At 35.8% G+C, this 26,232-nt stretch overlaps 1 protein-coding gene across 1 annotated transcript in view; it reads right to left on the reverse strand.

The window, feature by feature from the left end:
* Positions 1 to 25,538, reverse strand: part of LOC136035296 (WAS/WASL-interacting protein family member 3-like) — a 51,890-nt gene extending 26,352 nt beyond the window's left edge. The window contains exons 1-2 of the mRNA XM_065716988.1: positions 25,359 to 25,538; positions 517 to 608 (exon numbers count right to left, since the gene is read on the reverse strand). Coding sequence (XP_065573060.1) covers positions 517 to 608; positions 25,359 to 25,485 — 219 coding nt within the window. The 5' untranslated portion in view covers positions 25,486 to 25,538. The remainder of the gene's footprint in view (positions 1 to 516; positions 609 to 25,358) is intronic.
* Between the last annotated feature and the right edge of the window lie 694 nt (positions 25,539 to 26,232).

A 26,232-nucleotide genomic window follows, 5' to 3' on the forward strand; every position in this document is an offset into this window, starting at 1 on the left:
GGGTTGAAGCATAGTGCAGCTTGAAACTAGGTTAAACTAAAATCGATTCAACCAAACTTGACTCAAATTCGAGTTGAATATCGACTCGGTTTTGAACTTCGATTATAAGACCATGCCTATGCTAGAAACTTGAAAAGAAATTTATAAGCTCTTCTAGTCGTCTACTGTCAAGGGAGTTTACTTTATCTACAGACGAGGCTTTGGTCGAAGCATCGTGCAACTCGAAACTAGGTTACGTCGAACTAAACTTGATTTGACCGAAACTTGTCTCAAATCTGACTTTAATATCGATTCGATTTTCCCTTATATATATATATATATATATATATATATATATATATATATATATATATATATATATATATATATATATATATATATATATATATATATATATATATATATATATATATATATATATATATATATATGTATATATATGACTTTAATAAATAGTTCAGCAGCCTCCAGGCGGCTGTTTTGCTAATTTCAAAACTTATTAAATATAATGCTTACAGGTTTCAAAAGAGGTCGCGTTGTGTTAGTGTTTCTGGAAGTTCCACTTCTGTTTGAAGACAACTTTCCAGACGATGAAGCAGTTCCAGCTCCTAAAAAAAAAAAAAAAAATAATAATAATTCATACTTTACGTGCATTAATCATATCTGTAAACAAAATTATATCGAGTTCTGTCATTAGATAGACTTCTAGTTGATATTCAAAGGGCTTATATTTAAGTAAATCAAGCCCTGAAAAGTAACTTTTAAGATAGAGGAACGGCGTCAATGCATCCTGAAAAATCCCAAATTATAAGGCAGGACACACTCTCAAGGAATCTTCCTATACCTCCCATGTTAAACATTTGGAGTTTGCCTGACGTTCCTGAATTAGTGATTTCGACGGTTTTTGTATCAGTAAAAATAGAAAAATCTGGTGAATATTTTGATCTAATCAAATAATAAAGCCGACAATTATTTTTTTTTGTAGTTCCAAAATAATTATAAAACCTGTTTCGGGTTTGCATTCTAGATTGCTATACTTGACACTGTTGCTGTGGGGTATCAAAAAATAGAGCCTATTCAACAATCAGAAACATATTTATATAAATAATTTCTGGCTGCAGTCCCTTCAAATACTTTAAATATTTGTGTTCCAAGGTAAAAAATTTCCCTCAAAAGACTAGATCCAACCGTAATCGGAGCGTGTGAGAATGCATAAATTACACCAAGGGACTAACCACTGGGATTGTTCAGGAGCGATTCAGTCAAGTATTATCTAGTTGTAGCCTGTTTAAACAGAGTCTATAGAATAAGTAGCGTACAGACATCAAACTGCTGGTTGATAATACATATACAAAATTCAATTGTATAAATAATTACAAGAAGAATAGCCAAGGATAACCTGGACCTAGTCGTAATTTTGAGTGAGAAGCCCCCTTAAGTTCAACCCTCTTATGTTTGTTTAGTTGAAGCGACGAAGAAAATTGATACCTTTGTATTTGACCGACTTGCCGCCTAAGAAAAAGAATTGACTAGGGAGCTAAATTTTTGGACTTTGGCTAGGCCTTATGTTCGGAGGTTTCGGAGACTTGCTGAATTGTTCTGAAATTCTACAACTGAAAAAAAAATTCGGTAATTGAAACCCTTCAAGCATCAGATTAAAAAGAAGAGGTTTTTTGTCCGAAGTATCGTATTCAGCTCCACAAACTATCCAAAAGGCTCGTATGAAGTATGGTGCGTATTCATCTTGATTGGGGAAGAGAATTAGAAAAGATAAGCATAATTCGGTCTAGGCGTCCAGGGAAATCCAAAATAATCCTAAATTAAAACTCTGTCCGGAGTTTCTGGAAAGTCGGAAAGATGTCACGAATTTCCACGACAGAAAAAAAAAAATTCTGCAGTAAGAACACTTGAAGCATAAGATTTAAAAGAAGAGGCTTTTTGGCTGAATCATCGGATTCAGTTCCACAACCTTTCAAAAAGGCTGGTATAAAGTATAGGGCTTATTCTGCCTGATTTGAGAGGATGATCCGATAAGCGGCCAGAAAAAATCGTTTGAATGAAAGTGAAATTTCATTTTTCCTCCTTTTTTTTCTTCTAGAAATGACGAATGCAGCTTGGGTTTCTCTCCATTTTTCTCCAAAGAAGAATATCTACTCCCTTCAGTCAAAATATAACTCTATTTTGTAAATTTGTGAATTTTCCTTGGTGAGCAACGAGTTTCCATGTTCTATTACACATTTCAGCAAGGTTTTGTTCTTCATGATTTTAAAATGGGTTGTATCAGGAGAACTGAGTTTAATGGGTAGTTGGGTCTACTTTATAAGATCTCAGCGTAAAAATAATATTCCGTCAATACTATAAATTGTCTAATTATTTTCTAAGTTAAAAACCCTACCCAACAAAGAATTAAGCCACAAAATTTTAAGTAAAATCTAGACTTGAGAGAACTGAATTTAAGACTGAATCCTGACCACGTGTACGGGGTTTGGTTGAAAAGCCCTACTTTTAACAACCATAGATCTTTCTAAAGCCGACAATATTATTTAACGGATTATTTAAACGTCCTTTTAATATGTAAACAGTCCCTGCAGTTCCAAAAAACTATCATTTGCCATTTTTCATCACGATTGATTGACTTTTCAAACATTTTAGGAGTAATCAAACAGTTCGTGGTAACGAACTGTAGTAAGGAGCGACCCGGCTCAATAGTAACCAAAACTCTAAAAAATGGAATTTTGATACCAATAGCTACATCAAAAGAATTGCATTTTAATGCTGATTTCAAATATATAAGTTTCATCAAGTTTAGTCTTACCCATCAAAAGTTTCCAGCCTAAGGAAATTTGCCTTATTTTAGAAAATAGGGGGAAACACCCCCTAAAAGTCATAGAATCTTAACGAAAATTACACCATCAGATTCAGTGTATCAGAGAACCCTACTGTAGAAGTTTCAAGCTCCTATCTACAAAAATGTGGAATTTTGTATTTTTTGCCAGAAGGCAGATCACGGATGCGTGTTTATTTGTTTGTTTGTTTTTTGTTTTTTTCCCAGGGGTGATCGTATCGACCCAGTTGTCCTAGAATGTTGCGAGAGGGCTCATTCTAACGGAAATGAAAAGTTCCAGTGCCCTTTTTAAGTGACCAAAAAAATTGGAGGGAATCTAGGCCCCCTCCCACGCTAATTATTTACCCAAAGTCAGCGGATCAAAATTCTGAGATAGCCATTTTATCAGCGTAGTTGAAAAACCTTATAACTATGTCTTTGGGGACGAGTTACTCCCCCACAGTCCCCGTGGGAGGGGCCACAAGTTACAAACTTTGACCAGTGCTTACATATAGTAATGGTTATTGGGAAGTGTACAGGCGTTTTCAGGAGGATTTTTTGGTTGGGGGAGGGGTTGAGAAGAGAGGGATATGCTGGGGGAACTTTCCATCGAGGAATTTGCCATGGGGGAAGAAAATTTCCATGAAGGGAGCGCAGGATTTACTAGCATTACTTATAAAAAACAATGAAAAAATATATATGAAAAAGTTTTTTTTCAGCTGGAAGTAAGGAGCAGCATTAAAACTTAAAACGAACAGAAATTATTACCCATATGAGGGGCTCACCTCCTCCTAATACCTCGATCTTTACGCTAAAGTATTTTTAGTAATGTCAACTATTTATTTTACGGCTTTTGTGATTCAGGGGTCATTCTTAATGAATTGGAACAAAATTTTTCTTTTACTAATAAAAAGATTCGTAAAAAATTAAAAGTTCTAGTTGCCTTTTTAATTAACCAAAAAATTGGAGGGCAACTAGGGTTCCTCCCCTGCTCTGTTTTTATCAAAATCATTCGATCAAAATTATGAGAAAGCCATTTAGCCAAAAAAATAAAAAAAATATGCAAATTTCGTTTTAATTATTCCTCTGTGGAGAGCCAAAATCAAAACATGCATTGATTCTAAAACGTTCAGAAATTAGATAAAAAAAACAAGTTTTTTCAACTGAAAGTAAGGTCCCGCTCTTTACGTTTAAGTTTGACTTAAAACGAAAAACTTAAAAAACTTAAAAACTTAAAACGAACAGAAATTACTTCGTATATGAAAGGGGCTGCTTCCTCATCAACGCCCCGCTCTTTACGCTAAAGTTTATTACTGTTTTCAAAAGAAGAGTTGAGAGAAAGAGCCAAACTTTAGCGTAAAGAGCGGGGCGTTAATGAGGAAGCAGCCCCTTTCATATACTAAGTAATTTCTGTTCGTTTTAAATTTTCATGTCGCTCCTTTATTTAATCACATCTACAAGGCGTTAACGATGCTCATGGTGCGCCGTGTCACGAGGAAAGAACCATGCGGTGCCCTACAAGACGAATCATAAGGCAATGAAGTCACTTCCCTAGAGCAAGGGTCATCAGTTGTATTCATTAGTTCCATTTTAAACTCTGACACCCATATTTTCATCATGAAATAGGATGGATAGTGTCTTCATGCACGCTACCCATTTCCCCCTTAATTTGCTTTTGCGTGAAACCGAACGCTTTTAATCCGTTCAAATTCAAATATTAACTATCTGTCGATTCCTAAAGACAACCACATCTTCAGAATATAGCAAGTCGTTCTTATGCTATTTGATGCCAGGCATTTTCACCTTATTTTTTGCTGGTTTTTAGCTAATTTTCCTTTTTCAATTTTTTTTTCCAAATTGTATATGGAGGCCCGCATATTTACTGTATGTTTTTAAGTTGGATGCTCACTTTTGATTAAAATAAAAAAAAATTATTTTCTTAAAATTTCTTTCTAAATGGATTAAAAATGAAAAAAAAACCTTGACAATCTATGAACATAACTGAAAAAGAGGGCGCAAAAGTCAATATGATCCAGTTTAGTCCAGTCTATTTTAGTAAATTAAAAAAAAAAAAAAAAAAAAAAAACTAAAAACATTTTGTCTCCTCTATAACTGAAAAGTTTTTACTCTTTTCTAAGACATGAACTTGTTTTATCTAATATTCGAACATAAGTTATTATGGCCTCTGGCAAGTGTTCTTATCCCTGAGCTATCCAGTACTGCACAAAAGCATTTGTTTTATATACGTTCTGAGACCATACTGGCTATGCATGACGTATGAAAACAAAGAAAGGAAATAATAAATGAAAAGAGAAAGAACGAATAGGTGAAAACGAGGATTTTATCAGCCAGTAGCAAAATATGAAAAACAAGCAAATATTTTGACAAGGACCTCCGCCAAGTCGTCCTCAGTGCTCAAAAAAAGAAGAAAGAGGAATAAAAGAAACAAAGAAGAAACAACAGCAAAATCTAACCTTTTTAAGTGAACTGCGCGAGAGGAAAAAGACACTGAATCAAACAACAAAAACCAACTTGAAATCAAGGAAGGAGAAGTTACCAATTAGATTGAATAAGTATCCTTTGCCTTGCAACAGATTTCGCCTGTCTACAATTTCGGTTTTCGTTAGATATGCGGACAGGTTGTCTTATATTAGACTGGGCGAAAATATTCATAGAGTCTTTTAATATTAAATAATTATAAATTGGGCTTAAGGAAATATCTCCCGTGTCTCTATTTATAGCCAAATTTCTATTTATATGATTTTTTTTTATATCAACTGCCTCTTTAAAAACTAAATGGTCAGGATCTTCGTATATATGCTGGGCCAGAGCTGAATCAAAGTTGTCATTTTTATTTTCCAGTCTCATGGAATTATCTATTGAAATTTTGTGTTCTTGCAATCGTTCCCCTAGTTGTTGATGGGTCCTTCCAATGTAAAATTTTCCACATGAACACGGGACTCAAATTGTCTCCAAGACTAAAAAACTTTTATTTATCTTTAAGATAAATTTTTCTTGTCTGATATTCAAACCTGAGCTACCACGGCTACAGGCAAGTATTTTTACCGCTGCTCTATCAAGTTTAGCCGCCTTCCTCGGCCAGCTTATGATTGGTTACCAGATAGACCACAAAGATGAGGTTATCCAAAAAACTCCTTACTGCAAACTTACGACAGAAATCTGAAAATGCCTGAGACCTTGTTAGTAAATGAGCGGGATGATGTCACGTTGCGGCAATGCTTCGGGACGAATGGAGAAGCTTCGTTGATGTCCCGTCGACCGCTCCTGAGTAATTATGGTGTAAGTTTTTTGTATACTATGGCACTTTTTAGGTGAATTTAAAGTAAGCTGATTAATGTATAGAGTGGTGAAAAATTTTGAACCGTAACATTTACATTACGCAAAAAAAAGCGGTCAGTTGGAAAGTATTTCAAAATAGTAATGTCATAATCAAAATTGGTAGCAAATAAACCAATTAATTTTGATAGTACAACGGTAGTAAAAGGTATGAGCTTTACTTCAAAAGTTTGGTTACGCTGACAAAGTCCATGTTTTGGTTTCTTTTTAATGGAATACATAATCCCTGGTGGACCAACAGTAATTTACATATCTTGTTCGTGTATGGCCTTTGGAGAAGAAAGACACCAGGCTGTTAATCGTCATAATTGTTAATTGTGACATGGTGAAGACATGGTTAATCTACCATGTCTTCTCTACCTCGTTAACCTGTCACTTGAAGTCGGCCAATTCCCTGAAGCGCTTAAGCAAGCAAAGGTCCTACCACTGTTCAAATCAGGCAATAAGCAAGATATGACGAACTATCGACCTATAAGCTTGTTACCGCTATTCTCAAAGATATACGAGAAAATAGTACATCGACAGCTGTATGAATATTTAGACAAGCTCGGAATATTAAGTGAGTCACAGTTCGGTTTCAGAACAAAATATTCAACTGTTCATGCGGCATACCATCTAATGGAGTGCGTTAATAGTGCCCTAGAAAGGAATCTTATCCCTCTTACTATGTTCATAGATTTTAAAAAAGCATTTGATACCGTTTATTTTAATCTTTTGTTAAGTAGGCTAGCTTGTTTGGGAGTCCGTGAGAAGTGTTTGGATTTGTTTAGGTCTTACTTGCATGGTAGGTCCATCAAAGTTATGATAGATGATGTGGTAGGGAAACCCTTCAATGTGAATTGTGGAGTGCCCCAAGGTTCGGTATTAGGACCTTTACTGTTTCTTATATACGTGGATAAAATGCGTTTTTACATTCCTGGTGCCGTAGTTACATCATTCGCAGATGACACAGCTGTCGAAGATCTTATAGAGATAACTAATGTAGCTTTGGAGAATTTATCTCAGTTCACAAAGCATAGTTTTCTTGCAGTGAATACTGAGAAGACTAATTATATGATATTTAGTCGTATTGGTAAAGTTGTAAATAACTGTCATAGTATTCTTTTACAAGGTGTTTCCATTAGTCAGGTTTTTCAATGTAGATATCTAGGATTTTATTTTGATGTAAATTTTAGTTGGATTCATCATTGCAAAGTTTTATCTTCAAAATTGGCTCGCGGAGTCGGTATTTTAAGAAGATTTCATAATTTTTTTCCTTTACATGTCCTGAAAGCAATTTATTATTCAATTGTACATCCGTATTTAGTGTATGGTTGTCCATTGTATGCAAGCAATTTTTCTAGTCATGTAAAAAGGGTCCAGATTATGCAGAATAAGGCAATTAGAAGTTTGGGTGAGTATCTTGCGTGTGGTAGTACTAGAGATAGTTTTAGAGATTTAGATATTTTGAATATCGATTTTATTAAATCTCAACAGATTTTAATTTTTGTATACCAGGTTTTAAATGGATTGTCTCCTCAATATTTTAGAAGTTTTTATCGATATAATTCAAATTATCACGATTATTCTACTAGGAGCTCTGATCAGCTGACTAGTGAAATCAGGCATACAACGCGATCTGGGTTTATGATTAAACATGTAGGTGTTGTTATTTGGAACTCAATTCCAGAGAGTGTTAGGTGTTCTGAAAATCTTATGTTATTTAAAGTAAGAAAAATTTTTTTTTTTGAATAAATTAAAAATTATATTGGTTAAATTTTTATCCCTTTTTTTTCTTTTTTTATGATGAGAGATGTCTGCTTAGAGATTGTATAGTGTTTCGTCTTTTTTTTTTTTTTTTTTTTTTTTTTTTTTTTTTTTTTTGCGTATTTCTTTGATTTTGAATGAATAGTTATCATTTATTTGTTGTATTTTTGCTGCTAAACAGGGACATTTTAGGTCCCTAAATTGAGCAGTATATTATTGATTGTAAGTGCAATTTTAGTAATTTTTATTTGATGAAATAAACGCATACCTACCTACAATTTTGTTTAAATCTCAATTCAAAGACACCAGAAAAGGGGCAGCAATAGCAGGATTTAGAACAGGAGGGCTCAGTGTGTTTTACCCCCGCGTCCATTCGAATCCTGCTATAGCCTACGCTCTTGCAGATTCTTTCATGACTTTATCCAGAATTTTTAGAAAGGTAATAAGATTTCCTCTGGAACTGAAGGGCTATAAGAATAGAGTTTTATTACCATAAATCGATTAAGTAAATTCTCATTCAGCAAGATCTATACCCTATTCAAGCCTAAAATTTTTTTTGCGGTCCAACGTGGTAGAAATTGCCAATTTGTTGTGGATCTATGTCATATGTTGCTTAAAAAAGGGATTAAAACTTTCAGATTCAGCTTTGGATAGACAAAGTTCCTCCTTCCTTCTGCATGCAAGTGTGAAAGACCGTAGCTCTCTTACGCTCTAGAGAGGGTCTGAATGATTCGATGTGAAAAGGTCTTAGCAAATAATTGTAAGGTAAATCAATTCAAGTCATCGAGCTGAAAAAGTATTTTTGAAATACATGCTAGAAATCACTAATCTGCTGTGGAGCAATGTCTTTTGTTACTTATGAAGTGCACTGAAGCTGTAAGGTATATCCTCGGAGATGAAAAATTCCCACGCGTGGAGGCTCGTAGCCCCTGGGTACCCAGAGGGGGGTCTGAATGATTCGATTAGGGGTAGTCATTGTAAAGAACTGTAGTTCAATTTTGTATCATTTCTGTCGGTCATAGAAACTCGGAGAAAGGGCCTTTAGACCGTGATTGAAAGTACTAGTGCCCTTTTTAAGGGGTAAAATTGTGCAAATCATTCCGAGCTGCATAAGTCCCACAGCAATCCAACACCTACATATGGCATCAGATCAAAGTCAAAATGTGATGGGCCCTCCATCACATAATGGGCCTTAAGTCTAGGGCCCTCCAATCGTGCAGAATGAAGATTCTTGCAAAACCATGAATGCACCATTCTTCAGCATATCCAAAATTTATAAAATATGCATTAGTGTCTTCCTGGTTTTAATGATTACAAGACAAGCTCAAGAATACTTCCATACCACATCAGTTGAAAATATAATTCCCATTAAAAAAAAACCATAATATCTTTTGATTTTAGACTCCTATGTTGCAATATTTAGACTGAGATTTGTAATTAGCATGCTCAAAAACTGGTTATATGGCATTTTAGGAGGAAATCAGACATCATCCGTAAATTATACGTACCTAGTGTGCTTTGATCTAAGACATTCATAAAGGAAGATTTATGATTCTTAATATAATTTAGGACTATTCCTCAATGATAACTGACATCATAAATAGAATGTGATAAAAATATTTATACGAGAATTTAAGATTGGGATGGGGCGTGGGGGGGGGGATTGAAGCGAAAGATTAACTTATGGCCTCCTAAGTATACACAATGAAAATCGTTTCATGACCAACATCAATCAACGTGTCTTATGATCAGGGTTTGTGAAATATTTACAAGTGTTTAGATTTGGGCGTGCATATCTTAATACTGGTCTCAGATTTCTTAACATTGGTCCCCTAGATCTTTTGTCTCCCCCCTATATTCTGAAAGCACACCGTTTTTGGTATTTTCACTGAAAATGCTTCTTGTCAGTATATTCATTGAAACAATGGAAAAAACTAAAAAGTTGCCTCATCCCAGATATGTGAAGACAAATTTTCCCCCGTCCCAGTTTCACGAATTGACAACATTGGGACGCCTGCGTTACATATCCTCAGATCTATGATCAGAAATCTCTAGCATTCTTTATTGCCATTTTTGGTGATGACAGTTATTAAGGAAACAGAAAACATTAGACCTGGTGCAGTTCCTTTGCGACTTCAAGGGTCTTACTTTGACTCCTTCAATCGTCCAGGTTTGGCATTCATGCATGAACCTGACTTCAACAAGATCTAACGTGTTCATTTTTTCTACTAACACGCATATACGGAGCATCTGTTTTATACGACTAGCCTAAATAATTTGGTGGCCTTAACCCTTGTGCTTCACTCGTTATGTCACCCTTGGAGGCATATTTCTTAGAACTTTCTGCACTTCTTATTGAACTGGCTCTCCTAAAATTGTAATCCGAGCTAAAAAAGAAAAATAATAATAAAAATACTTATACGATTTATGACCAAGAGTACATGGGGTGTTGAAAGAATCTTAGGTTACTTTTACACGGGTTCCACTCGTTAAAAAGAGCACTAGGAATTTTGTTCCTGTTAGTATGAACCCTCTCTAAAACCTTAATGCCCATCTTTTCAACAAGTTATGTCCAGAAGGAAAAAATAAATTTAAAACAATATACACGAGACATGTCGCTCTTTATTCAGTCAACCTTCGGCTGTGATAATTAAAAGGCGACATACGCCATTTTCGAAACTTTCCAGGAGGGCCAAAAAAAAACGGAAAAAAAGTGTCTCGGCTGTGGTCGCCCTGAAGGATGAGGCAAATGGGGATAAATGGAACATATTCTAAACCAACTTTGGTAAAATTCTAGTTAATTGACTTCTTGCTATCTTGAAAAGGGTTTAGGTAAGGAAAATGAAACTTTCCGAGATAGCAAGAAGTCAATTAACTTGAATTTTACCAAATGAAACTTTCAGGAATAGGTCTACAGGCTAAAGTATGTCCCGGGAAGGTATTTTAAAGTACCCACCTCCACTCCTTCTCCCTCTAGAGGGCCCTGAAATTTGCCTACATGACAGGTCTATACCTATTGAAATTTTGACAAAACAACATTTTAACTTAATTTTCAGTTACTAGTTGCTTTTTCTCTTTCTTTAGTTCTGATAATGCAATTCTTGTTATTTGAATAGAATCTTGAGCCATATCAATTTTTTTTCAAAATTTAGGAAATGTATTTGCATAGCTTAAAAGCCTTATAAAATGGAATTGAGCAAAGTTATGAAGCTGAAAACAATTTTGTTGTACTTCAATTAAGCAGAAGATCCATTTTGCAAGGTTTCACTTTTATACCACACATATTTTTAAAGGTCTTCAAAGGTCAGGGCCCTCTAGAGAGAGAAGGAGTCGAGGTAGGTACTTCAAAATACCTTCCCGGGACATACTTTAGCCTTTAAACCTATCCGTGAAAGTTTCATTTTCCTAACCTAAACCCTTTCCAAGATAGCAAGAAGTCAATTAACTAGAATTTTACCGTTTCATTTTCCTAACCTAAACCCTTTCCGAGATAGCAAGAAGTCAATTAACTAGAATTTTACCCCAACTTTTAATGCTCTTTTCAGTGACATAAATCAAACAATAGTAAGCCACTTTTTAACATCAAGTACCAACAATTAATAGTAGGCATATATCGTTGAATTAATCGGTTAGAGTAGACATACCTTTTTTAAGGATATTTCAAAAAAATCCAAATTACATCTTTTTAACTACACACATTTCTTGATACTGATTTAATGGTGTCAAATACAACAAAACTTGGTAATGAAAACCGCACTTCTCATAATTAGATGCAATTTTTTTTCTTTTAGCCGTAGGAACGCATCTAACAAAATCTTAACGTCAAACAGACGACGACCTTCAGTTGAATGTAAGAAATGGTAATTAGCCCCACCCAATACGGGCACAGTAATACAAGCCCCATGGCCGAAATTACACACCCGTATAATGGGAACGGACATTTAAAGAAGGAAAACAGATTCCCAAAAGACTTTGGCTAACTCTATTGTCACTTATACTAGTTAAAGTTTCTTTTTCTGTATTTCCCTCCATTCGCTTGCATAGCTTACATTTGGCCAGTAAACCATATGGAACCGTGAGCATAAAAATATCTGGTCATTAGGACGAACAAGAAATTTTCCCTAGATGGGGAAAGGGGGGCTAAACTCAAAAAATAGCATATTTCCAGGCCACCATTTCTAACATTTTCAAGTGGTATCAGACAAATTGCAGGCCTCCCCCATGTATAATGGTATGATAAGTACATTTAGTTTTGTAACAACATTCAAGACAGTTGCAAAACACACAAAAAAACTGTAGTTTCACGAGAGATTTAGCTGAATGAAAAATTAAATTAAAAAAAACAAGTTTTTTCAAACGAAAGTAAGGAGCAACAATAAAACTTAAAACGAACAGAAATAATCACGTATATGAGGGGGTTCGCCCCCTCGTCAATACCTCGCTTTTTAAACTAAAGTATTTTTAGTACTTTCAAAAGAGCTATTTATTCTAGTTAAACGGCCTTTGTGACTCGGGGGTAATTCTTTGACGAGGGGACAAACCTCATCATATGCAGAATAATTTCTGTTTGTTTTAAATTTTAATGCTGCTCCTTACTTTCAGTCGAAAAAACTTGTCTTTTTTATTTCTGATTGTTTTTTTAACAATACTGGAAAATCCAGTGCCCCCTTCATAGAAATCCTCTTCCTCCATGAAAAATTCCTCTATTGAAAGATCCTGCCAGGTAACCCCATCCCCACCCCTACTAGAAAAATTCCTCTGAAAACGTATATATACTTCCCAATAACTAATACTATATGTAAACAATGGGCAAAGTTCATAATTTTCAGCCCTTTCCCCAGGGACTGTTGAAGATTCAGTCGTCCCCAAAGACATAGTTATTAGATTTTTCGATTATGCTGAACAAAATGACTATCTCAAAATTTTGATCCGGTGAATTTGGGAAAAACAGAGCGTGGGAGGAGGCCCAGTTTCCCTCCAATTTTTGGTCACTTAAAACAGGCACTAGAACTTTCAATTTCCGTTGGAATGAGCCCTCTTGCGCCATTCTAGGAGCATTGGGTCGATACAATCGCCCCAGAGAAAAAGAAAACAAAAAAACAAATAAACCCATATCCGTGATCTATCTTCTGGCAAAAAACACAATATTGCACAATTTTGCAGATAGGAACTTGAAACCTCTACAGTAAGTTCTCTGATACGCTGAATCTAATGGTGTGATTTTTGTTAAGACTCTATGATTTCTTGGGGGTGTTTTCTCCTTTTTGCCAAAATAGGACAAATTTTCTCAGGCTCGTAACTTTTGATATGTAAGACTAAACTTGATGAAACTTATATCTTTAAAACCATCATAAAATCAAATTCTTTTGATGCATCTATTGTTATCAAAATTCCGTTTTTTATAGTTTCGGTTAGTATTGAGCCAGGTCGCTCCTTACTTACAGTTACCACAAACTGTTTTCTGACGCTAGACTAACCCTTCCCTAGCTAGACTTCTTGTTTTCTAAGAGCATGTGAGTGCTATAAAAATTAATAATTCTATAAGCAACCATTTAATTTAAGTTACTAATTGAATTTGAACATTAGCATCTACTTTGATTTTTCTCATTCACTGCTTTGATTTTCAATTTTCTATGATTCCACTCATTAATTATCCTATCAAGTACGGACAATAAACATTTATTTTTCTGGTTGATTTCCCATGCATAGCGTATTGAAACATCTTAGATGAAAATATTGATGCTACTATGTAACACCGTGAATCAACTTAAACCTCAGTTTGACACACTGTTTTAATGGGAGTTGGTGTCCCCCCCCGGGAAAATTCTTTCCCATGAAACAATATTTTCTACTATATTTTCCTCTTTTGTTATATAGCACATAGGATATTCTTACATAATACAACGGTAGTTATCAATTGTAAAATGTTATTGTGTTTAGTAGAAGAATTAGGGTGTTTTCTAGCAACAATTCGAAAAGAAAAACTGGAAAAGAAAAATTTATTGAATTTACAAGCCGTCAATTCTAAAATCACAATTTTGTTACTGAGAAAAAATATGAAGAGTAAAATCAGTTCAAGTCAAAATCCAATCTTAACTGTTACTAAAAGATATATTCTTTAAAATGTATCATCATTCCTAAGTCAGTTTATTTCAAGAAAACCCCAAATAGTCAAAGTGCCAAGAACATCAAAATAAAATATATTTTATCCTTAGGACCCATATTAGGTCATTAATCCCTAAAATCTGGAATACTCTTTTTTCCCTATATTCATGGCGCCAGCTACTTAAAAGTATCTGACATGCTGCTATTCCTTTACCTCGTCCCGAAACTTCGAGGTTTTAAATGTCTGTTGAGCCTTCTTTTGAAGGAGTCAACAGAGGGATTTGCAGGAATAGTTCCCAGAAAGATCGATCCAGATAGAAGTGCAACGCCGGATGAAGCTCCTCAAGTGCCCGGTTCTTGGCGTGTCCTCCTTTAGATAATCTAACCGAGCTTTGTGTCTTCTTGTCTTGTGTCTTGTCTTCTTGTCTTGTCTTGTCTTGTGTCTTGTCTTGTCTTCTTGTCTTGTCTTGTCTTTGTGTCGCCTTGACGGCTGGACAAAGGGTGCCAGAATGCGAGAGCTCGTCTGAGGGAGGCAAATTCATGTACTTATAGAAAGAGCTCTTGGCGCTACACCAAACCTTTCATTAATAGGCTAGAGAGAGCCATGTTTGGAGGTGCAGCCCGCCCTACTTTCCCTATTCTTGATCTTGTTGAGTGGTACCAACGGCATTTTGAGAACCCCAGCATATGGTGGGCATTCATATTCAGTAGTGGGTCTGAAGTAGGACTTAAAGAGTGTTATATCCAAGCTGGATGGAAGAAGGTTTTTGCAGCGAAGAGTAACGCCCAGCTTTCATGCGCAGGTGGTTCTCACCCGATCAAGTTGGTTATTCCAAAACAGACTGGTGGAGAATGAATCCCCAGTAGATGAAGCTCGTCAACTCTCTGTAAACTTTCATTATCGAAAATGAAGCTGAGGTGTTCACATAGTTCCTTTGATCGGGTAATAAGAAGCCACTTTGTTTTCGATAGATTGAAGTGGATCATCCATGCATCAGACCACTTTTTGATTTGAAAAGGATTCATCTGTAGAAAAAAGAAGGCTTGTGATGGGTCTTGTATTTTTGGACGTCTGAGTGTGTAGGGGTATCGTCGGCAAAGTGACTCAGAGGGCTTGCGAGGTTGTCTCCCATGACGTTTATACAAATGAGGAAAAGTGTAGGTCCAAAGACACCGCTCTTTCACTGAATATACGTGCTCAAGCGCCCAATCATTTTTAACGGATTTCCACGAACACCGCACACATGGAGTTTCTTTAGCAGGCTACGGTGCCATACTCTGTCGGAAACTTTAGTAATGTCCACTGACAATAGCCTAACGTCGTACCCCATTGGCAAAAGTTCGATCAACTCCTGATGCTGGACCACTAGGCAGACTAATGTTGAGCATTTCCGCCGGAATCCATATTGGCAATCGCCTAGAAAGTCGTTGGATTTCATGAACTGTTGAAATGTTTTACACTCTCATAGACTTTCCCAGCGCAAACGAGGAGGTTAGTAGGCCTATTGGAACCCGCGCTCGTTGAATCACCATTTGATTTTACGTTAAGTATAACATGGGCGAACTTCCATGTTTGTGGGAAGGCTCCGGAGCGAAAGCATGTCCGGAAAAGCAACGGCAAAGGTCCAGCTAGTTCAGCACTGCAGGATTTGCTGAAGAAATTTGGTATGTTGTCAGGACCTGTAGCCTTCGTCACATAAAGATGCCTTGAAATGCGAGAAATTTCAAGAGCAGAATAATTCTCAGGAACCAGGAGAGTCCCCTCGGACGACGGTAAAGCTTCCTTGAAAATTCTCCACCAACTCTTTATCGAAGCATGTTCAAGCTTGGTGGCGCATTTCTGCTTATACATAAACCGGGACTGCCGAATCGCATGAACTGCATCTTTGAATCCAATTCTTTCCTCTTCACTATTTGAAAGTAGCCATCGCTTGTGTGCCTTTTGCTTTGCTTGTATAGCCTTCTTACACTGGGTGTTGAACCAAAGTTTGTCCTTACTGGACACCTGGATCCACTTTGAAGGGGTATGTTTTTCGACAGAGTCGATTATGGCGTGCTGGTACTTCTCTGTAGCTTTCACTCGCACTTCAAGGAGAAAGGCTCTCCACTGCTGAGAACAAAGAATGTTTTTCAAGACGTCTCATTACCTCTTTTCTATTTCCAGATTGTTCGTTCATGCTTTATTGAAGGCGGAACATGATGGTTTCCCGACGATAATGTGGTCACTTGTGAAAGCGTGAGCGTCTATCTTAAAAGAGCCAAGGAGATCTGTAAGGAAGACGTCAAGGTGAGGTGATCCATTTGGGCTGTGATGTATGTCATAAGTGACAAGTTGTTCCAGCCTGTATGAGAGAGATAGGTCGTGCCCCTTCCCCCTTGTTGACACCAATGAGAAAATACCACCGAAAACTTTTGTTGCAAACTGTTAATCTGTGTTTATGCTAATTTTAGCTTTCGTTATGTTTTCTTAAAAATGCTCTAGAATATGGGACCGAATACATTTAAAAAAAGACTTTAATTTAAACATACCTTTATAATTTCCAAACTAAAGTTAAAACTATGTCACTTCACTTGTAAATTTGCAATTTAACACGGTGCTTACTATCGCTCCGCATTTGTGGCTAACAAGACAAAAATGATGGCTTTTGTATTTTTCAACCTTAACTGTATCTAATCAACAATACTGTAATATACCATAGCAAAATAGCACATAAAAGGAAAACGTAGGATTTTAATAATAACTGGTTATACGCTTAAAACTGGTAAAATAAAAGCTATAAAGTGGTAAAAACCAGCATTCATTTCTTGTTAAAAAGTAACACTTTCTCTCAAGCGCTACCATTCTGCTAACTCGTTGTTTTTCAGCCTTTTTAGTTTTGCAACCCTCCAAATTGGGTATATATTAGATACTACCATTGATTATTACTGACAATTAGTATTTTTGCACTGATTAAGAGTCTAAAAAAAAACTTTTATTTACAGAGGGGTTGAACCCCATAATTATTTAGATGACGAAACAAAGAATTTCATTTATTTGGCTCATTGTATGCAAAAGATTACGATTTACTATGTTCCAATTAGGAGGTCTAGTTTTTTTTTCGTTGTATGGAAGATTAGGTTTGTCACCTGGACGGCAGAAGGGAGCCATTTCACGCCATCTCTTTTCCCTTTTCAGAGGCGTCAATTGATCGGAGGCAGTGGGCTCGTGTCCCCCTTAGATTTCTCCCTCATCATCTAAGTTAAAAAAAACAACGTTTCTTCAGATATTCTCATCGAAAAATCCCTTCTTTGGTATTTTCATTGAAAAAAGGGAAAGTGCGTCATCTGCTTTAATATTCCAAAACATATCCCCAAAGTCTTCGTAACTAGACGTCAATGGAAACAGTCCGATACGGTGCAATTCAGCTATTTTATAGCATATGTTGCATAGGATGAGGGGCAATCGTTTTTGTGCAACCTCTTTAGTGCAACCCCCCTAGCAAAAAAAAAGAGTTTTTGTCCAATCTAAGTTTCAATTGAATCAAGTATTTCCTTTTAAGTATTACCATTCCACTGAATCATCATTTCTCAGCCTCTTTAGTGCAACCCCCCTAGCAAAAAAAAGGTTAGGTAATTGTCTGTTAAACGGAACACACTTAAGAATTACGCATTGTAATTAAACAGTTTGTGGTACCGAACTGTAATGAGCGACTCGGCTCAATAGTAACCGAAACTCTAAAAAAGGGATTTTTATATCAGTAGATATATCAAAAGAATCAGCTTATTGAACTGATTCTAAATACATAAAACCGCCAGTTTGGTATCATTCGTCAGAAGTTACCAGCCTAAGAAAATTTGCCTTATTTTTGGAATAGGGAGGAAACATCCCCTAAAATTCTAGGAATCTTAATGAAAATCACACTAATGGATTCACCGAATCAGAGAACCTTTTTGTAGAAGTTTCAAGCTCCTATATACATAAATGTGGGATTTTACTATTTTTGCAAGAAGACAGATCACGGATGCGTGTTTATTTGTTTTTTTTGGGTTTGTTTTTCCCGGGGGATTTTGTATTGAAATAATGATCCTAGAAGATCGGGAGAGGGTGCATTTGAAAGGAAATAAAAAGTTCTAGTGCTCTTTTTAAGGGACCAAAATGGCCCCTCTCCCACGCCCATTTATTTTCCATGGTCATCTGATCAAAATTTTGAGATAGCCATTTTGTTCAGTATAGTTGAGAGATCAAATACCTATGTCTTAAGGGTAAAATGACCCCCCAGAGTTCGTAGGAAGAGGCCTGTAAGTTATGAAATTTGTCCATTCTTTACGTCTAGTATTTGTTATCGGAAAGCATAAAGACATTTTTCGGAGGAGGGGAATTTGTGCTTAGGGTTAGATTTCCATAGGGATAGTCTTCCTTGGGGAGGGAATTTTCTGGAGGGTGAATTTTCCAGGGAAAATTTTACACCTGTAGGATTTAACAGAATTCCTATTTGAAATTATTTTTAATTGTCTTATATTGTCTTTGCCAACTCAATTTTGCATGTGGAGATATTCTGGGGGAAATATCCGGGAGCTATTTTACCCATTTTTCAATTTCTGGGGAAAATTTCCAGAAAAGAGGGCATTTCTGGGGTGATAGAGAAACTGATTAGAGATTGAAATCTTTTTCAAATGAAAGTATGCTAACGAAAATTTTTCTGGCCGAATCGTCAGATGGGAATTTCAAGGGGAGTGGGATTTTCAGCTAAGTTGTAACTATCTGACGTTGGGTATTCTTTACGTTGGATGAAAGCTCCCCGTCAGGGGAGAGAGTATATTTCATGGAGGGTGATCCCGATTTACCTGTATTATTTGAAAAACAATCATAAATTAAATACAAAAACACACTTTTTTAACTGAAAGTAAGGAGCAACATTAAAACTCAAAATGAACAAGATTTATTCCGTATATGAAGGGTTGACCCATCCTTAGTATCTTACTCTTTACGCTAAAGTATGACTGTTCGTCCTAATTTTTTAAAAATAACTACTAAAACAAAGGGGCCGTCTAAATAGAATAGGAAGCTTTTTTTTTAAAGTACTAACAGCTTTAGCGGAATAATTTTTGTTCGTTTTGAGTTATAATGTTGCTCCTAATTTTCAGTTTAAAAAACTTTTTTTATTTAATATTTGATAGAAACCGATTTCCCATCCTGGGTCTGTTATGATTTACTAAGTTTGGGTGAGAAAACTATGATGTACGTATATTTTTAATAAGTGTTTAATATATAGAAGTGGCTAGTGGTTATGTTACCTTAGGTATTAAATAATACCTTCTGCGCGGCATGCTATCAAAAAACCTTTGTCGTAGTCGTAGTTTAAATAATTTTGTTTCTAAACCATTATATTATCATGTTTTCGCATTTCAAACAGTGCGTAGTAACAACTGTAGTAAGGAGCGACCCGGCTCAATAGCAACCGAAACTCTAAAAAACGGAGTTTTGACACCAATAGTTACATTAAAAAAATTGTATTTTAATGCTGATTTTAAATATGTAAGTTTCATCAAGTTTAATCTAACCCGTCAAAAGTTACGAACCTGAGAAAATTTGCCTTATTTTGGAAAATAGGGAGAAACACCCCCTAAAAGTCATAGAATCTTAACGAAAATCACACCATCAGATTCAGCATATCAGAGAACCCTACTGTAGAAGTTTCAAGCTCCTATCTACGAAGATGTGGAATTTCGTATTTTATGCCAGAAGACAGATCACGGATGCGTGTTTATTTGTTGTTGTTTTTTTCATGGGTGATCGCATCGTCCCAGTGGTCCTAGAATGTCACAAGAGGGCTCATTCTAACGGAAATTGGAAGTTCTAGTGCCCTTTTTAAGTGAACGAAAAAATTGGAGGTTACCTAGGCCCCTTCCCACGCACATTTTTCTCCGAAGTCACCGGATCAAAATTTTGAGATAGCCAGTCTGTTCAGCTTAGTCGAAAACTTAATAACAATGTCTTTGGGGACGACGTAATCCCCCAGAGTCGCCAGGGAAAGGGCTGCAAGTTACAAACTTTGACCAGTGTTTGCATACAGTACTGGTTATTGGGAAGTTTACAGACGTTTTCGAGGAATTTGTCACGGGGGAAGAGAAATTTCACGAAGGGGATGCAGGATTTTCTATCCTGCATCCCCTTCAAAATGAAAAAAATGAAGAAGTAAATATGAAAAAGTTTTTTTCAACTGAAAGTAAGGAGCAGCATTAAAACTTAAAACAAACAGTAATTATTACACATATGAGGGGTTTATCTCTTCCTAAATACCTCGCTCTTTACACTAAAGTATTTTTAGTAATTTCAACTATTTATTCTAGGGCCTTTGTGATTCAGGAGTCATTCCTAAAGATCTGGGACAAAATCCAAGCTTTAGTGTAAAGAGCGAGGTATTGACGAGGGGGCGAACCCCCTCATATACGTAATAAAAATATACAAATATAGAAGTTCGTTACGTACGTTAATTCTTCATGCGACATTAAAACTTAAAACGAACAGAAATTATCCCGTATATGAAAGGGGTTGTCCCCTCCTCAACGCCTCGCTCTTTACTCTGAAGTTTTTTTTATTGTTTTAAAAAGTAGAGTTGTGAGAAAGAGTTAAACTTAAAGTAAACAGCCAGGCCTTGAGGAGGGGACAACCCTTTCTCATACGGAATAATTTCTGTTCATTTTAAGTTTTATTGTCGCTCCTTACTTGCAGTTAAAAGAAAATTTGTCTTTTTTTATTTAATTTCATTAGGACCTAACTTCACTTATAAAGTGCGTTCCGTTTAACAGCCAAGCACCAAACTTTATTTCGCACAGAATAGTCCACTACCACAATTTTGTATCTTGGATATTTCGAGCATTGATGCATCCGTCTCAGCGAACCGAAAGTTGTAATACAAAATGGACATATGCTAATTTAATTCAAAACTGGTTGTATGCAAATTATTATTGTCATTTAATTACTTCTAACAATCCCATCTACAATAAAATTAAAATGACGGTGCAGTAAATGAGGAAAAGCAAACACATACACAAAAATATTTACGACAACAGCCTGTAAGTCTAGCTCAACGTGAGTGACAAAAAATTAACAACTTCATTACATTTCAAACAAAGGTACTAAACCGCAAATGACCTGACATTTTCTTTTTGTTTTCCGCGAAGTTTTAACACTACGATGGGCGTCTGAAAATGGGTGGTCCTATATTTGTATATACTCTTGATTCTATATATTTAATCTTGGGCGACGTGTCCATTCGCAAATATCTATCCGTAAACATTTGGCGAAACGGAAAAAGATGGAATGCATTTTTGCCGTGTCAGTCTTATTGAATATCAGAAAGGTATCATGGTTGCAGCAGTAGGTGCAACTTAGTAAAGCATGGTCCCTAGTAATCAAAACCTAAAAAGTATATTTTCTAAGAAAATGTCCCGTGAAAAATAGTTTCCAATGGACGCTGATTCAGAAGCAGTTTTTTTTTTTATTCGTATTTAGCAGAATATTACTTTGTAACATGGAAACAAATTTTCGAGAACTTTTAAAAAAGTCCGATGCTCCTCGTAAGTGACTTTAAACTGAAATACAAAGTACACCATCGAAGTCACCATGTCAAAAACCTTAAATTCGAGACTTTCATTCCCACTTTGAACAACAGGGAAAGTTCCATTTTTGCAAGGGTAGCACTAATGTGTTCAGCTGCTTTTCTGTTTCCTTTAAAGTGCGGTTTCCGTTCACTTTTTGCCACAAAACATCAATTGTTAGCTAAAGAATGCGAATTATAAGATAGTCCGTCGATTTTTCCTTGTCTAAAACCCCCGAGAGCCCCCTTCCCCCTCACAATAAGATTTTAATTAAACCGAAATTTAGATAGTGCTAATTTAAGCAAATCAGATTTTTCATAAGCTATTCTGAATTACTAAGAAATGTATGAAAAAATGTGATTGGCTCAAAGTAGCGACAGCTAAACCTCGATTTTAGTAAATTTCATTTTAAATGGGCTTTAACGGGAGGCTACAGTTCACCATCTTGAAAATTATGAAAAATAGTTTTTTTTAACATTGATGGTTTAGCTGTTTTACGTGGTGGGGATGTATAGGCTATTGTGTCCCCTCTTTTTTTTCCACAGAGCTAATATTTCTGAGCCAAAGGCCATATATGATCACGAGGGAGCTCATTTGAATAAAAATTTATATTTTTAGCGTCTTTTATTAGTTAAAAAAGAGATTGTGCCACAAAAAAAGTATCCTTTTCGGGGCTAACATCAATTTCACGCGCTCTAGGCAGTGCTTCTGAATCTGCACTTCATTCTTTTGAAGAAAAGACCCCCCCCCCAAAGGGCACACAACTTCGGGGAACTTGGGGAAACTTCGTGGTCTCATACGTTTTAGAGTTTCAGGGTGTCCATTTATTTGTTCCAGCATGTGCGTACAAGCAAAGTCTTCGGGAAGAGGTATAAAACGGTAAAGGTCGAAAAAGAAAAAAAAAAAAACAGTGCGCTTGATTTGTCGTTAAGGCTCTACCTAAAAATAATAATCATTTTCGTTGCAATATGGACAGATGAGTCTGAAAAAATATATTATTTGATGAAATAGATGAAAAATATGTTATTTGATAAAAATTAAAATGAATATCGTTGCAGGTTCCTAGGGTACCAGTTTTTTTCCCACTTTGACAAATTTCCAAGAGTGTATGCGTACGATCTTATAGCCCTAGGCCTAAAGAACAAAATTACACCATGATTTTGATGAAATCCTGCGTAAGCAATTCTCGAATGTGAATGCAAATTTAACCGGCGGTTTTTGCACAAATTTTCCTGATACTACACACTAAATGGGTGAGCCTTATATGCTGCAAAAATGCGACGTGTGACAAATCTATGTGATAAAATTGCATATGTTTCATGGGAAAGATAATGATAAGTAGGAAGTAAAACTACATATTTAATGTCCAGTTGGTAATAACGTATTATACCGACCACACTGCTGTTCTTGATCAACTGAAAACCGGTTTCTCTGTGATAATCAGCTTATAAACTCGGGGATAATCAGCTTAGCTTGAGTGAGATAAACTACTATGTAGGTATATTTCAATTAAATATTTACTAAACAAAGTTGGTTAGGTTAGGTATTTAATAGAATGCGTTCTACGCGGCCTCCTTTCCACAATTCTTTAATGTAGTTTCCGTAATTTTGTTACTAAAGTATTCATCATATTTTGGGATATATAATTAGGATTAAGCTAACTTTACTTTTTGGGTTTGGTCGGTATAATACGTAAGTATAGTCCGATATTAAAATAAACTAAGGATGACTTTTTTTATAACTCATATACCTATATTTATATAATTGTGAAAAATTAGTGCTTTATTCAAATTCTTAGGAGTAAGAAAAAGTCCTTTACTAGACTATAGAAAAGGCTAATTTATACGGTCGTTTTTATTTCTAAATTCGCGGTGCCAGGGGCTTTTAAGAATCTGCTATGCCGGTAATTTTTTATCTCAATAACCTTTTACCGATAGTTATTAGTAACTTCTAGCACGTAATTTAAATTAAAAAAAAAACTCAAGTAAGCTCAGTTTTCAGTAAAGGGCTTTGTCTTTCCGCATTGTACGAATATAGGGAAATTTCACGAGTTTAGACTGCAAAGAAGTGATTTTTTGTACCTTTCAAATTCTCATGGCGGGTGAAAGATTATATAGAATCTTATAAATTAGTCTCAAGAATTTCCATTATGTTTGGAAAAATTATTCCTGGGGAATCGAATGGTATTACCCTTTTGTTATTACAGTGTTATCTTCAGAAGCTCACAAACAAGAATGTTGCCATACCAGACGCCTTTAGGGGGAAATAAGAGACAATTGTATACTTTATCTCCTATAGCCACCACACTCAAGTTCTTGGTCTATGTAGAACCGGTTACTTTCTGTATTTCAGTGTGTACTCGATGATTATCAGCTTGGTAATTTTATGACAGTTCATATAACGAACTTACCAATAAAGTGAACACACCACTCGATGCTTTTTTTTATGTTCTTTACGAATATAATAATCGCTTCTACCCCAAATTCAAATTTAGGCACTTTTTGAGTCCTTAAAAATGACAAATTATCAAAAAATGACGAAGTTATCGGTCGTTTCCCGACAAAATAATACTACGTTTTCTCAGTGCTAAAATTATTTATAATAAGGTTAGTTTAGGTTATGCCAAAAAGTACTTAAATTTGAGTTTGCGGTAGAAGCGATTATTATATTCGTAAAGAGCATAAAAAATGCATCGAGTGGTATGTTCACTTCATTGGTAAGTCAGCTATATGAATTGTCATAAATTAACCATCAATTTAGTGTGAGAGATAAACTATAATGTAGTGAAATTTTAAATAAGTATTTTGCTTGGTATTTAGGTCCGGTTAGGTTAGAAACCATTTAATATACGACTAGAAACCGGTTTAATATACGGTTAGAAACCGGTTTAATATACGGTTAGAAAACGGTTAGAAACCGTTTTGGGGGCTTGTTTTCCTCAATTCTCTGTTGTAGTTTCCATAATTTTGTTACTAAAGAATTTTATTTGCACCATACTAGGGTAAAGGTATACTACATAAGGATTAACCTAACTTCACTTCTTGGGTGTGATGGCTATATAAGATAAGCATCGGCAATTGCCATGGTAGCTATCATTATATTTGCAAGTTGTGTTGAATGGGGAATCACATGGTACTACTCGTTTGTTCTTATTTTGTTTAGTACAGAAGAAGGGTAAAATTCTAGTTAATTTTGACAAACAACATTTTACCTTAATTTTTAGTTACTAATTGCTTTTTCTCTGTCTTTAGTTCTGAAAATGCAATTCCTGTTATTTGAGTAGAATTCTGAGCCATATCAATGTTGTTTTTTTTTCAAAATTTAGGGAATGTATTTGCATATCTTTAAAACCTCCTAAAATGGAATTGAGCAAAGTTATGAAGCTGAAAACAACTTTTTTGTACTTCAATTAAGCAGAAGATCTATTTTGCAAGGTTTCACTTTTATAATACACATATTTTTAAAGGTCATCAAAGGTCAGGGCCCTCTAGAGGGAGAAGGAGTGGAGGTAGTTGCTTCAAAATACCTTCCCGGGGCATACTTTAGTATGTAGATTCATCCCTGAAAGTTTCATTTTCCTAATCTAAACCCTTTCTGAGATAGCAAGAAGTCAATTAACTAGGATTTTACCCAGAAGAAGTCCAGTGTAAGACTTTTACCGGATTTCTCTCTATACCACTGTATACAGGTGTCATATTAGCCTAGCTTAGATGCGATCCACATTCTACACATGTCGATTACGCACCTGAATACCGTTCTCTAAAGGAACTTGCTGGCAGGACCCCCGGCTGATGGTTCATATCCCTATGCTGCCAAGCAATCGGTGTTCTAGTATCCATATTCTCTCTTGAATTTCTTTTTCTTTCATCCATTTTCACAATCAAGACACCATCATCACACCGCACTGAAAATTAATTGAATATTTGCTGTATCTTCGCGATGTCGTTGACCTACACGCTTCCTTAGGCAAAATAGTATGTATAACTCTTTGAAGTAGGTTGATTAGCATTTACATTTAAATCTCACATACCTGCACATAACTGATTGTTTTTGGGAAAAGATATACCGAATTGAAATGCATAAGAAAATCCACAGTTAAAAAGTCAGGCTAGGATCGTTCCAGGGACGACATTTCATGAAAACCTTGGGGAGAGGGGATCATTTTAAACCTTCTCTGTAGAATTTTGCTATTAACAAAAAATTAGTTGAAGACTTTCACTTTCTGTATCACCACAAAACGAGGACTATCGAGGACACAAAACGAATGACAGTTCTGGCCTCTCTTTGGCCCAGGCAAAATCTCAATTATCCTCCGCTGTATCTCCCAAAAATTTTCAGGCCAAATTTTATCAAAGTTTTCATTTATTGACGACATTTTGCCACCTGCACCCTCTACTTTATTTTGATAAAATAAGATTAAAAAATTGCAAAAATAACTATAATCGACAGATTATTTGTTTGAAATTTTGCGTCCTAAGATTTCTGCGCCCAGGGTAAGGGTCCCATCCATCTTCCCCCTTAAACCACCACTGGGACCATCCGAAACAAGCACCGTTAGAAATAAGGCACATTGAAGTGACAGAGCGGTTGGGTTTTGGATTCAAATCACAGCCAAAACC

Source organism: Artemia franciscana, chromosome 14, assembly GCF_032884065.1.
Source record: "Artemia franciscana chromosome 14, ASM3288406v1, whole genome shotgun sequence".
NCBI lineage: Eukaryota > Metazoa > Arthropoda > Branchiopoda > Anostraca > Artemiidae > Artemia > Artemia franciscana.